We start from the raw sequence: 13,086 nt of genomic DNA on the forward strand, positions 1-13,086 counted from the left end.
CATGAAATTCATGGAATAATTAAGAAAAAAAGGGCTTCCCTATATTGTTGTGTCCGGCTAGGTACAAATAGGCAGCTGGTGGTTGGGGGCAGCCCGTTCCTGCCTGCTGTACCTGGCTGGACACAAATATAGGGCGAAGCCCCACATAATTTTTTTTTAATTATTTCATGAATTTCCTGAAATAATTAAAAAAAAATTGACGTGGGGCTTCACACTATATTTGTGTCCAGCCAGGTACAGCAGGCAGGAACGGGCTGCCCCCAACCACCAGCTGCCTATTTGTACCTGGCCAGACACAACAATATAGGGAAGCCCTTTTTTTCTTAATTATTCCATGAATTTCATGAAATAATTAAAAAAAAAAAAACGTGGAGCTTCTCCCTATTTTTGTGTCCAGCCAGGTACAACTAGGCAGCTGGGGGATGGAATCTGCAGCGCAGCGAGGCCCAAGCTTTCTGCCCCCCCCGCTGAAAATTGCAGTCCGCGGCCGCCCCGGAAAATGGCGCGTTCATAGAAGCTGGATGCTGTACCTGGCTGGCATACAAAAATATGGCGAAGCCCACGTCAAAAGTTTTGGGAAAAATTTATTAAAAAATAAATAATAATTTAGGACTGCATCTTTATTAAGTCCTCAAATGTCATTTAGTGTTAAAATAAAGGATTTATTTAAAAAAAAAATGGCGTGGGATCCCCCATAATTTTAGTCTCTAGCGGAGGTTAAGCAGACGGCTGGGGCAGATGTTTGAAGCCTGGGAAGGGGGTAAAACCCACGGAGCTTCCCAGGCTACTAATATCAGCCCCCAGCTGAATACCTAGCCTTTACTAGCTATTAAAATGGGGGACCCCCCCAAAAAAAATGACGTGGGGTCCCCCCTATTTTAATAGCTAGCAAAGGCTAGGCAGACAGCTGGGGGCTGATATTAATAGCTCAGGAAGGGTGCCATGAATATTGGCCCCCTCCCAGGCTAGAAACACCAGCCGTCAGCCGCCCCAGAAATGGCGCATCCATAGGATGCGCCAATTCTGGCACTTAGCCTCGCTCTTCCACGCTGCCCTGGTGCGGTGGCAGGGGGTAATAGTGGTGGGGTTCATGTCAGCGCCAGCTGCCATGAAGCCCAGGTTAGTAATGATGGCCGTCTATATGACACCCCCATTACTAACCTACAAAGTGTTAAAAAGAAAAAACACACTACACCCAGAAAAAAATAATTTATTTGAAATAAAACACCATTTTATTTAATTCTTAGTTTACTAAAAAAAAAATAGTTACCTGTCCACGTTCCTGCGCTGATCTCCCATGCACAGCTGTCACATCTGGAGATGGTGACAGCTGTGCATGGCTGCTGTAAGCTCACGCTGCCGGGAACACGTCCGCTCCCGGCAGCGGGAGCCACTGACTGAGGTCACCGGAGTGCATTCAGGCAGCGCAGCTCCGGAGACCTCCTTTACGGCAGTGCTGTACCGTGGGAATTTCTCACGATACAGCAGTGCCGTAAAGGAGCTAACCGGAGCAGCGCTGCCTGAACTCCGGTGAACCCTTACGGCCCCGTCATTCTAGCGGCGGCAGCGGTTCAGAGCGGTCACATTCTATGTGGCTGCTCTGAACTGGAGATCTTCGTGGGACACTCGTGGACTGCTACGGAGGGGTAAGGATAAGGTTGTGGTTTATTATTTTATATTTTATTACAGGAGATCGATGGCTTCGGGGAATTAGGTGTCTAGGTGAGTATAGGTGTAGTTTTTTATTTTTTACTTTATTTTAGGTGGCGATCGGCGGGGACAGGTAATGTATGAACTAATTTCTTTTAGGTAACCACTGGCCACCAATGACATGTATTTAAAATTTATTGGGGACACAGTAGGGCAATTTAAATAGCAGGATCAGGCTGATGGGAACTACTGCTCCCATCGAGCTGATCCTGCTGGCAGGAGTGGACGGGGGACAGACATAGGCCGATGGGAGTAGTAGTGTCACATCGGCCTATGTCTGCCTGCACGCACACACCCGCACACACTCCCGCACACACACACACCCCGCACACACACACACCCCGCACACACACACACCCGCACACATCGCACAGACACCCACACACACCAATCATGACGGGTCTGGGAGGTGAGGCTGACCTGTGCGGCCGTGGGAAAGTTCATGTGAGTTCATGCAGTCAAGCATGAACTCACATGAACCCTCCGAGGGCACCGCGGCTACTTCAAATGAACAGCTGATCGGCATCACCTGATACCTCAGCTGTTCATTTGAAATAACCGGCGGGAAAGCGCAGCACAGAACGGGAAAGCCGGCGGTGAAGTCTTTTCACTGCCGGCTTCCCCGCCCGGGTCCTTCGCTCCTTGGTGCTGCGCTCCCCGCCCGGTCCTAATTTACGATTGGGATTGGAGGTGGCGAGGGGAGCGGAGGATCGGGGTGGGAGGCTGCGGGGAAGCAGTATGGGGCTGCGTGATTGTTTAAAAGCCGGCGGCTTTTTACCGCGCGCCGGCTTTTAAACAATCAGGAGAATTCTCCCCCGCTGGGATGGCATTCTGATGACAAGCTGGATCGCAGCTGAGCGCTGCCATCCAGCTTGTCATCCTTCACAGACACTGCAGAGCGCAGGCATTATGGGAACTTCCGATTCCGGTATTCGATATTATAAAAGTATCGGAATTAAGTATCGGAATTCCGATACAGTGAATATCGGCCGATACCCGATATTTCAGTATCGGAATGCTCAACACTAATGATGAGTGGACATGTGAATCATACAGCTGTGTTTAATCTCTTGAAGGGAATGTATTACCTAATTTTACTAATTAAAACCAGAAAGTGAACTTTATTTATTTTTTTTCTTGATTTTTTTATTCTATTTTTTGCACATTATTATGATGCCATCTTGACGGAGCTCCTGCTTTCTTCTGTTAACAGCAGTTCATAGATCTGCTTTACAGCATTTTGTAGGGAAATTGTGAGCTATGACATCACCTATTGAGAATGGTGGATCCTGTGTTATTGACTATTTATAGAAGTGAAAACATTAATTGTAATCCTGTCTCTGATATCAATGAGACTTCAGACAAATTTTCTGTACAGAACAAATATATTCTTGTACCGTGTTAGCCAGTAGATAGAAAAATATTTAGATTTGAGAGTCTTCAGTGGTTGATACCTTTTACTGGCTAACTGAAAAGATGGTAACAAATTGCAAGCTTTTGAGACTACTCAGGTCTCTTCATCAGGCATAGTATACCACAAAATCTGAAGAGTCACATATTTATACACAATAAGACACACAAAAAATGCAATAGGTAAGACAGGTGATGAAAAGCAGAGTTATTATGGAAGAGATAAACAGTTCTGGCTATAAATATTTTAGCAGTTAATAGATAAGGAGTGTGAAGGTTTTATTGTCCTGTGACTAGGTCCAGTGTTGTGATGACCTCACAGGTCTGAGAGTCTGAGGAGCACATTCCTTAGTTGATGTAGAATGACATAAATCCATGCGACGCATTCATTCCTGCTCTGAAAGTGTTAAAGGTCATCATCAGTTTATATTCTGACATTCTTCTTTCTCTTTGAGATTTGAACTTACCTTTTAATACCTGTAATTTCATGTCTTTTATGCTGTGATCAGGGGAACAAAAATGCTTGGCTACAGGCAGATCTATTCTTTTTTCTTTTATTGTGTGGCAATGATGATTCATCCTTGTTCTAAGTTTTTGCCCTGTCTCCCCTACATAAAGACCCCCTGCTGGACATTTGGTAGATATAATTAAGTACCCTACCTTAGATGTGATACAGCTGAAAGTACCTGGGATCTTCTAGTCCTGATGTGAATTGGGGATCTTTATCTTGTCTGTGGTCGTTATACATGGACAGGTTTTACATTTTTTCTGGTTTCAAGGAAAGGTACCTGTAGCTGGTGGAGATGACAGGGAGCTTCTGACAATGATGCTTCTTAGATTTGGGGGCTGCCTGAAACACAGAAGTGGGGGGTCTGGAAATATGGATGGTAGTCGTGCATCTTTTTGTAGTAAGAGTTGTAGTTTCCGTGCATTACTCCTTAGCGCCTCCAGATTTGGATTGCAGGTGACTACTAGAGGCACCCGGTTGTTTTCTTGTTTGGTTTTGTAATGTAGGAGATGATTCCTTGATATTCTGGTGGCTCTTGTAATCTGGTTCTCAATTGTTCTTGGATGGTAGCCCTGTTTCAAAAAGGTCTTTCTGAGGCCATCAAGGTGTTTGTCTCTATCCATCTGTTTGGAACATATCCGATTGTATCTGATGGCTTGGCTGTAAACAATAGAGTTTTTTTATGTGTTTTGGATGGAAACTGTCCCATTTAAGGTATGTAGGATGGTCGATTGGTTTCTGGTACACGGATGTCTCTATTTCATTGTTCTGTAACTTGATGATGGTGTCCAAAAAGTTAATTTCAGTACAGGAGTAGTTGAGTGTTAGGTTGATGGTGGGATGAAATCGATTCAAGTGTTCATGGAACGTCTTCAACTGTTGCTCAGACCCCGTTCAGATGATTAAAATATCGTCAATGAAACAATAGTAGGCCAGAAGCCTGATGGGACATGAGGACTAAAAGTCACTTTCAAGCTTGGTCATAAAAAGATTTGCGTACTGTGGAGCCATTTTACTTCCCATCGCTGTACCAGTTTCCTGTAGATATATGGTGTTATCAAATTCAAAGTCATTGTGGGTGAGGATGAATTCTGTAAGTTTGACCACAGAATCAGCAACAATTCCTGTATTTTCTATGAAGATTTTGCAGGCATGTAATCCATCCTTGTGTGGGATATTAGAATACAAAGATTCCACATCCATGGTGGCCAGGATGGTTCCTTCTGGTAGAGGACCTATTGCTGCTAGTTTATTCAGTAGGTCTGTCGTGTCCTGAATGTAGCTGGGTGTATTCTTTATCAGTGGTTTAAGAACACACTCTACCCATCCAGAAACTTGCTCAGTAAGGGTGCCCACACATGAAATAATTGGTCTTCCTGGATTTCCAGATTTGTGGACTTTGGGAAGCATATAGAATGTCCTTGTTCTTGGACTCTCTGGTATCAGGTCATCGGCTCTTATGGATTCATCAGGCAGACACGATACCAACTTGTTTAGTTCCTTGTAATAGTCCTGTGTAGGGTCAGACTCCAGTTTTTTGTAGTAGCGTGTGTCCATCAGTTGTCTGTTTGCTTCCTTCATGTAGTCTGATGTGTTCATCATCACTATTGCACCACCCTTGTCAGCAGGTTTAATGATGATTTCTTTGTTGGTTTTCAAAGACACAGGACAATAAAACCTTCACACTCCTTATCTTTTAACTGCTAAAATATTTATAGCCAGAACTGTTTGTCTCTTCCATAATAACTCTGCTTTTCATCACCTGTCTTAGCTATTGCATTATTTTTGTGTCTTATTGTGTATAAATATGTGACTCTTCAGATTTTGTGGTATACTATGCCTGATGAAGAGACCTGAGTAGTCTCGAAAGCTTGCAATTTGTTACCATCTTTTCAGTTAGCCATTAAAAGGTATCAACCACTGAGGACTCTCAAATCTAAATATTTTTCTGTACAGAACAGAAAGTATGAATGTAGTATTGAGCTTTAGTGGCCAGTGTGAAAAAATGTTTAAGTTTTCTGATTTTTTTTTTTTTCTTCAAAAATCTTACTTCTATCCATTTGAATAGGAGCTGTTCTGCAGTACCAGAAAATGACCACTAAACAGTGTGACTGACTAGTAGTATTCAACTCTGTTTATATTAGACCGCTGTAAGAGCTGGTAACAGCTGATCGGTGTTGGATGTCTGATATTGATGACCTATCCTTACGATGGGCTATCAGGATCCTAGTAGTGGATAACCCTTTTAAAGACACCCCATCTGTATTAAAAGATACAAAACTCACTTGAAGTTGCAGGAACAACTTTTAACAGCTAAGGGTGCTTTAATTTATGAAAAACCACAATAGCTCATTAGTATTGGAAAACATATTGGGGCCCAAAATAATTATTTTGAAAAGCATGAATAGCCCAGGCTCTAAATCTTTGACATGACACCATGACATTTTTGCTAAGAGTAAGGCTCTGTTTACATATGTGTTGTGCCTTTTAATCATGACTCTGCCAAATCAGTCATACAACAGATGACTATGGCAACCATTGGAGTCCCAATGAATTATACTCGCCTTTGGAGTTTCATCACTGTTCCCATTGGTTTGATGGCAATAATGAGTTAGTACATGTGAACATAACCTAACTATATAACACGTCTGTTTTTTTTTTTCTATTCTACAAGGTAAACCTTTTTGTCATGCTATCGGTTGTCTGTGTACTACTGAACCTGGCTGGTTTCATATTAGGATGCCAAGGTGCTCAATTTGTGTCCAGTGTACCCAGCTGTCATTTGGTAAGTGTCATATATTTACTATGAGCCCTGTATGTACATCATCCTTGTTGTATTAATGGCCCTTTCCATCTTCTTTATGCACAGCACATTAGAGGCTACAAAACACATATACAGTAGTGTTCAAAATAATAGCAGGCCAATATGACTAACTAGATTAATTACTGTGTTTGATATAAATTATATGACCACATGTCAAACATTTTACCAGTTGTTGCAGTAGATTCTAAGAAAACCAATAGTCTCAGCATTCATGATCTGCATGTTTTTGAGTCTGTGTATTTGAATAATTAGTTGAAAGGGGGTGTGTTCAAAATAATAGCAGTGTGGAGTTCAATTAGTGAGGTCAATCATTCTGTGAAGAAACAGGTGTGAATGTGGTGGCCCTTATTTAAGGGTGAAGCCAGCACATGTTGTACATGCATTTCTCCTTGAAAGCCTGTGAAATATGGGTTGTTCCAGATATTGTTCAGAAGAACAGCGTACTTTGTTTAATAAGTTGATTGGAGAGGGTAAAACTTATAAAGAAGTGCAGACAATGAAAGGCTGTTCAGCTAAAATGATCTCAAATGTTTTAAAATGGAAAGCAAAACCAGAGAGACTTGGAAGAAAACGGAAGACTACCATTCGAATGGATCAAAGAATAACCAGAATGGCAAAGGCTCAGCCAATGATGATCAGCTCTAGGATGATCAAAGACAGTCTCAAGTTTCCTCTGACTACTGTGACAGTTAGAAGACGCCTGTGTGAAGCGAATCTCTTAGCAAGAAATCCCTGCAAAGTCCCACTGTTTAAAAAAAAGACATGTACTGAAGCGGATAAAATTTGCCAAAGAACACATCAACTGGCCTAAAGAGAAATGGAGAAGCATTTTGTAGACTGCTAAAAGTAAAATTGTTCTTTTTGGGTCCAAGGGCCACAGACAGTTCGTCAGACGACCCCCAAACTCTGCATTCAAGCCACAGTACACTCTGAAGACAGTGAAGGATGGTGGTGCAAGCATCATGATATGGGCATGTTTCTTTTACTATGGTGTCGGACCTATTTACCACATACCAGGGATCATGGACCAGTTTGCTATGTACTTGAAGAGGTCATGTTGCCTTACGCTGAAGAGGATATGCCCTTGAAATGGGTGTTTCAACAAGACAACAACCCTAAACACACCAGTAAACGAGCAAAATCTTGGTTCCAGTCCAACAAAATTGAGGTTATGGAGTGGCCAGCCCAATCCCTGGACCTTAATCCGATAGAATACTTGTGGGGTGACATCAAAAATGCAGTTTCTGAGGCAAAGCCACCAAATGCCAAAAAATTGTGGGATGCAGTCAAAGCATCCTGGGCTGCAATAACAGTTGACAGGTGCCAGAAGTTGGTTGACTCTATGCAACATAGATGTGAAGCAGTTCTAAAAAACTGTGGGTATACAGCTAAATATTAGGTTGGTGATTCACAAGAATGCTAAATCCTCAAAAAAAAAGAGTTGTGAGTTTGTAAAGACAAATGCAGACACTGCTATTTTTTAGAACAGCACAATGTTCATTTTTTGTTTTTTTTCTGCAAAGTAGTTAAATATTATATATACATTTCTCTTCATGTTTTGAATTAGAAAAAAGTGTGCAATGTTCACAATGCATGGAAATAAAAACTAGTATAAAGATTTTGTGCTTAACTCATGTTTTTGAACACACTGCTATTATTTTGAACACTACTGTACATTGATCAGATAAATTGTGCTGGCTAAATGACTGCGTGAGACCATCTCCAAAACAGCAGGACTTGTAGACATCTGTCCACCTGTCTAAAATGAACATGTGAACATCAGATCTGGATAATGAAGAAATAAACCAAAGTGGCCTGGGGTGAATAATTGTTTTTTATATCACATGCAGTTGGCTGGTTGCATGTGCATCACATATCTGGTGTAGAGATGGCATCAGGATATGCAATGGAAAGAAGGCAAGCCAGCAGATGCACTGTATGGCTCTGCACATTGTCCTGTTAGAAAACTTTGAGTATTGGCATTTTAGTGTATGTTACTTGTACCACTTAAATAAAAATAGTTCAAGTCAAATAAACTGCTTTGTCACAAAAGTATTCTGTACAGCACTGTCTTCCATCACCAGGTTATTGCCCCCTATCACAGTGCAAAAATTGTTCAGGAATAATTTGTGGAACATGACAAAGAGTTCAAGGTGTTGACTTTGCGTCCAACTTCCCCAGATCGCATTCTAATCAAGCATCTGTGGGTTGTGCTGGAAAAATAAGTCCAACCCATGGAAGGATCTGTTTTGCAATTTTCAGGCCTTAAAGTGGAACTGTACTAGCAACAGAATTTGCATAAATTAATAGTACAGGTGATTATAAGAAACTTTCATGTACCTTATTGGAGAAATCATCTTCCTTCCCCACTTATCAAACACTTCTCCCCCAACCTGCCTCCTGAACTTGTCATCCACTGTGAAAAAGCAGCTCAAGTTCATCTTCCTCAGCCAAAATGGACTGTAGGTGTCATGTGATACAGCCCATTATGGTCTATGAAGAGAGGGTGGGGAGTAGCAGTGGGCAGTAGGAAAGGGAACAGACAGAGGCTGACAGCAAAACTTTGCGCCAAGTTCTGTACCAATTGTTTTACTACATATCAGAGGTTGATTCAGATTAACACAGCTCAGCCCTGCTGTATAATTTCCTCCTTTATGCTGCCACTCTTCTCTGTAAGATAAAAAGTGAACGAAGAGCAGAAACCTCCTTTCTGTGCTAAGTTGTCTATTGGAGAAATCACTGCATCTCATGTTCTCCCCCAGCTACCAAGGGATTGCAAGTTACAGATAGAGCATGCAGAGGGTGAGAATGTAGGAAATGAGTCTCATTAATGTCCAGAAATGGTGTTATTCCCCATGTATACACACAGGGCAGCTTATCCTGAAAAGTTGCTTGGAAGCACCGCTACCCTTTAAAGGTTTTGTTGCTATTGTCTTTGTGCCAGATACCACAGGACACCTTTAGAGGTCTTGTAGAATCTATGCCTTGACAGACCAGATCTGTCATCTATCGCTGACATGAGGAATAAAGATGGGAAATTCATTTGCAGGACCACAGTCCAGCAGGAAGGTCAGTATTCTGTGACTGCGGGATGAGAGCCCTGCAAATTGTCTGACAGCTCCTCTTTTGATCAGCCGGTCAGACGAGATGTCGTGTGTGTGTGTGACGCGCCCCCTGGGCCTGTGCTGTGCAGGGGGATACCCGGAGCCGGGCCTTCTGTAGAATGCTGGGGGTTGGTCTCCGTGTGGCAGTGACCCGGTCCGTGCCCAGGGTGGTCAAACCAGTGGCAGTCTTAATGTATAGCAAATGTCCGACTACGCCACCCGTGGATTGCGGTCAGTGGGGACCGCCGCTGCGCTGCCGACCGCTGAGGCTGATGTTGTTTGCGCAGCCGAGTATGGGATAACTCCCCACGGGAGAAGTATTGCCTCAGGGCAGCTAATGTGAGAGATGATGGGAGTGATGGTGTGAGGGTCCCAGTGCTAATGGTGCTGGTGCGGCAAGGAATCACAGAGACGTGAGGTGCAGTTCAGGGTCTTTACTGATGGTACAAGGCAGACCCTCCCGGGAGTACTGGCTAGTATAAGGGGCCTGGTCAGTCTGCGAGCAAGCAGGAGTTCCCCTGGCCAGGTGGAGTTGTAGGCCTCCCCGTTTATCTGCACTCTTCCTGGCTACCTTGCTGTCAGCGGTTACAAGTAGCCCACGTCCCTGAGTATACCGTGTGGTGCTCACCCGTATGGCTGGTGACTTGGGGCCTTCTGTTAGCCTCCGCTCCTGGATGGCGGCGCTGGTCCCTTCTTTGTGACTGAGCCTCCGGGCTTCTATGGCCAGAGGACCTGGAATCCCCTGCCGGCTGGTTTCGGCTGCTGGGTATATATCAGTCTCCACAGCCTCGGACTCCTGTGTCCGGTTTTAGTAACTTCAGCCAGGGCGAGCTATATCTCTGCTCACAGCCCCTGGCCTTCTGCCTCTGCTCCTACAGAGCTCCTGTTCTCACTTTCCCTCTCCAGGCTCTGACTCCTCTGCTTGTTCTGCAGGCTCTGTCTCTGTCTGCAGCTTCACTCACTAATCCCGCCCCAGACCCAGTTTATAAGGGCAGATTCCTCCCCTCCCAGGTCTGGGTGGGCCGTGTTGCATGTTTAGGGCTCCTGACCAGAGAAACCTCCCACTTGCTCTCAGACATAATATCTCTATTACTGTGGCAACCAGACCCCTGGGGTGTCACATGTGCATCACGCCGCAATGATAACGTCAAGCCAGCCCGGCTAATCAAAAGAGAAGCTGTGAATGCCATCAGATAAGATAATTCACTGGGCTCCAGTCCAGCAGTCATGGAATACTGACCTTCCTGCTGGACCAGGATTCTACAAATCAGTTCTCCCATCTCTATTGAGGTTGACCTGTACATTATTAAGTAACTAGTTTTAATTTTTGATGTACACAAGAGGTTTGTTCATTAAGGTAGGATGTGGTGGTACAGTAAAACTACTTATTTAATACTGGTCACCATATTTGTGCAAATGCTGATGGAGACAATAAATTATGCTGAATAAAACAGAAACCCAGCTGTGATCAATACAGTCTGAGGGAATTAAGCCTATTTAATAGATGAAGGTGGTAGGATGCAGTATAGAGTATAGTTAGTTGTAAAAAAATAAGAATTCATCAGTAAAGATGTGAAAACAAGCAAAATAATGGGATTGTGTATAAAGTGTAAAAGCTCAACTAAAATAAATGGTCTCATGGCCACATGTACCACATATACAACAATAACACTGAGGCTCCCAATGTCTCATTTACCCGCTATGGAACCTTACAAGAGTTGCTGCACCACAAGAAACCTGTCCTTGTAACTTACTGAGGTATATTTATGTTATAGAAAGTGGCACAGGCTCCAGCCCCTCTATATGAGCCATAATGAAAATCTACTTTATAACAGTGGCTTCGATTCTTGACTCTCAGACTACCAAAAAAGCAGTTCTCTTAATAAAAAGATTGTTTAAGTGGCAGCACAACACTTCTTGCATTCCTAACCTTTGCCTCCAGCTGTAGCTGCCGGAACTGTCTGGCTGCTGTGGGTAATGGTGGTCAATTATAGGTCCAGCTCAACTTGCGATGTCGTCATGGTTGTTGCCCAAATGTGATATCGTTGTGGGGCATTAAAATTTTCACATCAGGCAGTATAATTCACACAACCAGTTATAAAGTCGCCACCTTTGTGACATCCATAATCCTTTGATGTAAACTTGTATGCTATCCCCTACAGGGGACACATCAGTCCATATCTCAGACAACCCCAATCCTAATTTTGTAAACACATTGATATCAGCCTCCTTGATATCATGGTCATGATGTCATCACCTGTTAAAGGGTACATGGGCCATCCCTTTTTCTGTTACAGACATCGCACCTAGCGTTCACCTAAAAGCTCCAGAACTCCTTGTGACATCATGGCACGCAGACTGTCTTGTAAGTTATTTAATAGGCTTACAAACCATGTGAAGTCATCTCCTATATTGGCCATCCCTTCTTTTAAAAGTGACTAGAGGCAAGGGATGGTGGCAAAGTAAAGAATTCTTATGTATCTCTCTGAAAACCTAGCATCAGTGGTCTCCTCAAGATCCATCTATCAGTCATCTGACTTTCCAGACAATCAATGGATTCAGCAGTCAGGTGACTATGTGAAGGTACATCATCACTTCCGCTCCTGTCGTAGAGCATAGGTGTGGTGGGAGTTTGAGGTGGTTAATAACCATCCCTTTGCTAGTAGGAGTGGGAAATGTCATTAACTGTGCCAAATATGACATCATAACCACCATGATGTGACCACATTCACAAGCTCATTTCCTTGGCAATCCCTAATGTGATCTCAATAAACTAGTGATGCTGATCAGGTCCTAAAATGTAAATAGCATTAATTTTTCAGCATTAGTTTTTTGCTGTCGTGTTTAATTACAAACAGGATTGTCAACTCTAATTATGGCAATTAGGTTTGTCAGAATAAACAGATTGGCTTCCGTACTCAGGCCTTCCTAATGTAAATACTCTACTGATCCTCATCCTGTGTTGAAATATTACATTGTGCTCTTTTTCTCATTGATGTCTATCTCCTGTTGCCCATTAGATGTTTTCTTTGTAATACCATGATGATTCATATCAGAATTACACATTGAGTAAATTAGCTTCCTCCAGCACAGTTCTTTGGGAACACACAGCTTCAGATTTAACCTTTTAAAAGGCAGCTCAGCCATACTTTTACTGCACAGAAAAGTAATTTATATTAAGATATATACTATTACCATTTGAAAATATATATGGTAATCTATCTGGTATTTGTGAATGATGGAAATATGTATGTTGTTGTGATGATGGGGGGCCAGCATTTCCCTCGACATTGTGTTAGTAATGCCATTGAAGAATACTTAAGTCATCTACTCCCTTGCCTGAAATGGCTGATTACAGGAAGCAATAGATTGTAGTCTATTGTACAGAAAATGAAGATAAAACTGTAGGCTTAAGCCCCCTTATACATCTTAGATAACTGTCAGCCAAAGCTATCTCTGCCATCTCTCCCATACACAAGAGCGCTCACTCTGTTGAGTGCTCCTGTGTTCTGCACGAGAGAGCCGCTGTC

At 43.0% G+C, this 13,086-nt stretch overlaps 1 protein-coding gene across 3 annotated transcripts in view; it reads left to right on the plus strand.

Moving 5' to 3' along the window:
• Positions 1-13,086, plus strand: part of ENTREP1 (endosomal transmembrane epsin interactor 1) — a 159,252-nt gene that overhangs the window by 57,385 nt on the left and 88,781 nt on the right. For 2 of the 3 annotated variants that reach the window (XM_073669938.1, XM_073669997.1), the window contains exon 3: positions 6,303-6,413. The exons of the other annotated variant lie outside the window; for it this stretch is intronic. In XM_073669938.1, the coding sequence (XP_073526039.1) occupies positions 6,303-6,413 (111 nt within the window). The remainder of the gene's footprint in view (positions 1-6,302; positions 6,414-13,086) is intronic. 3 annotated transcript variants of the gene reach the window in all.

The sequence above is a fragment of the Phyllobates terribilis genome, unplaced genomic scaffold, assembly GCF_046119375.1.
Source record: "Phyllobates terribilis strain yellow unplaced genomic scaffold, ASM4611937v1 Scaffold_1__5_contigs__length_1240528914, whole genome shotgun sequence".
NCBI lineage: Eukaryota > Metazoa > Chordata > Amphibia > Anura > Dendrobatidae > Phyllobates > Phyllobates terribilis.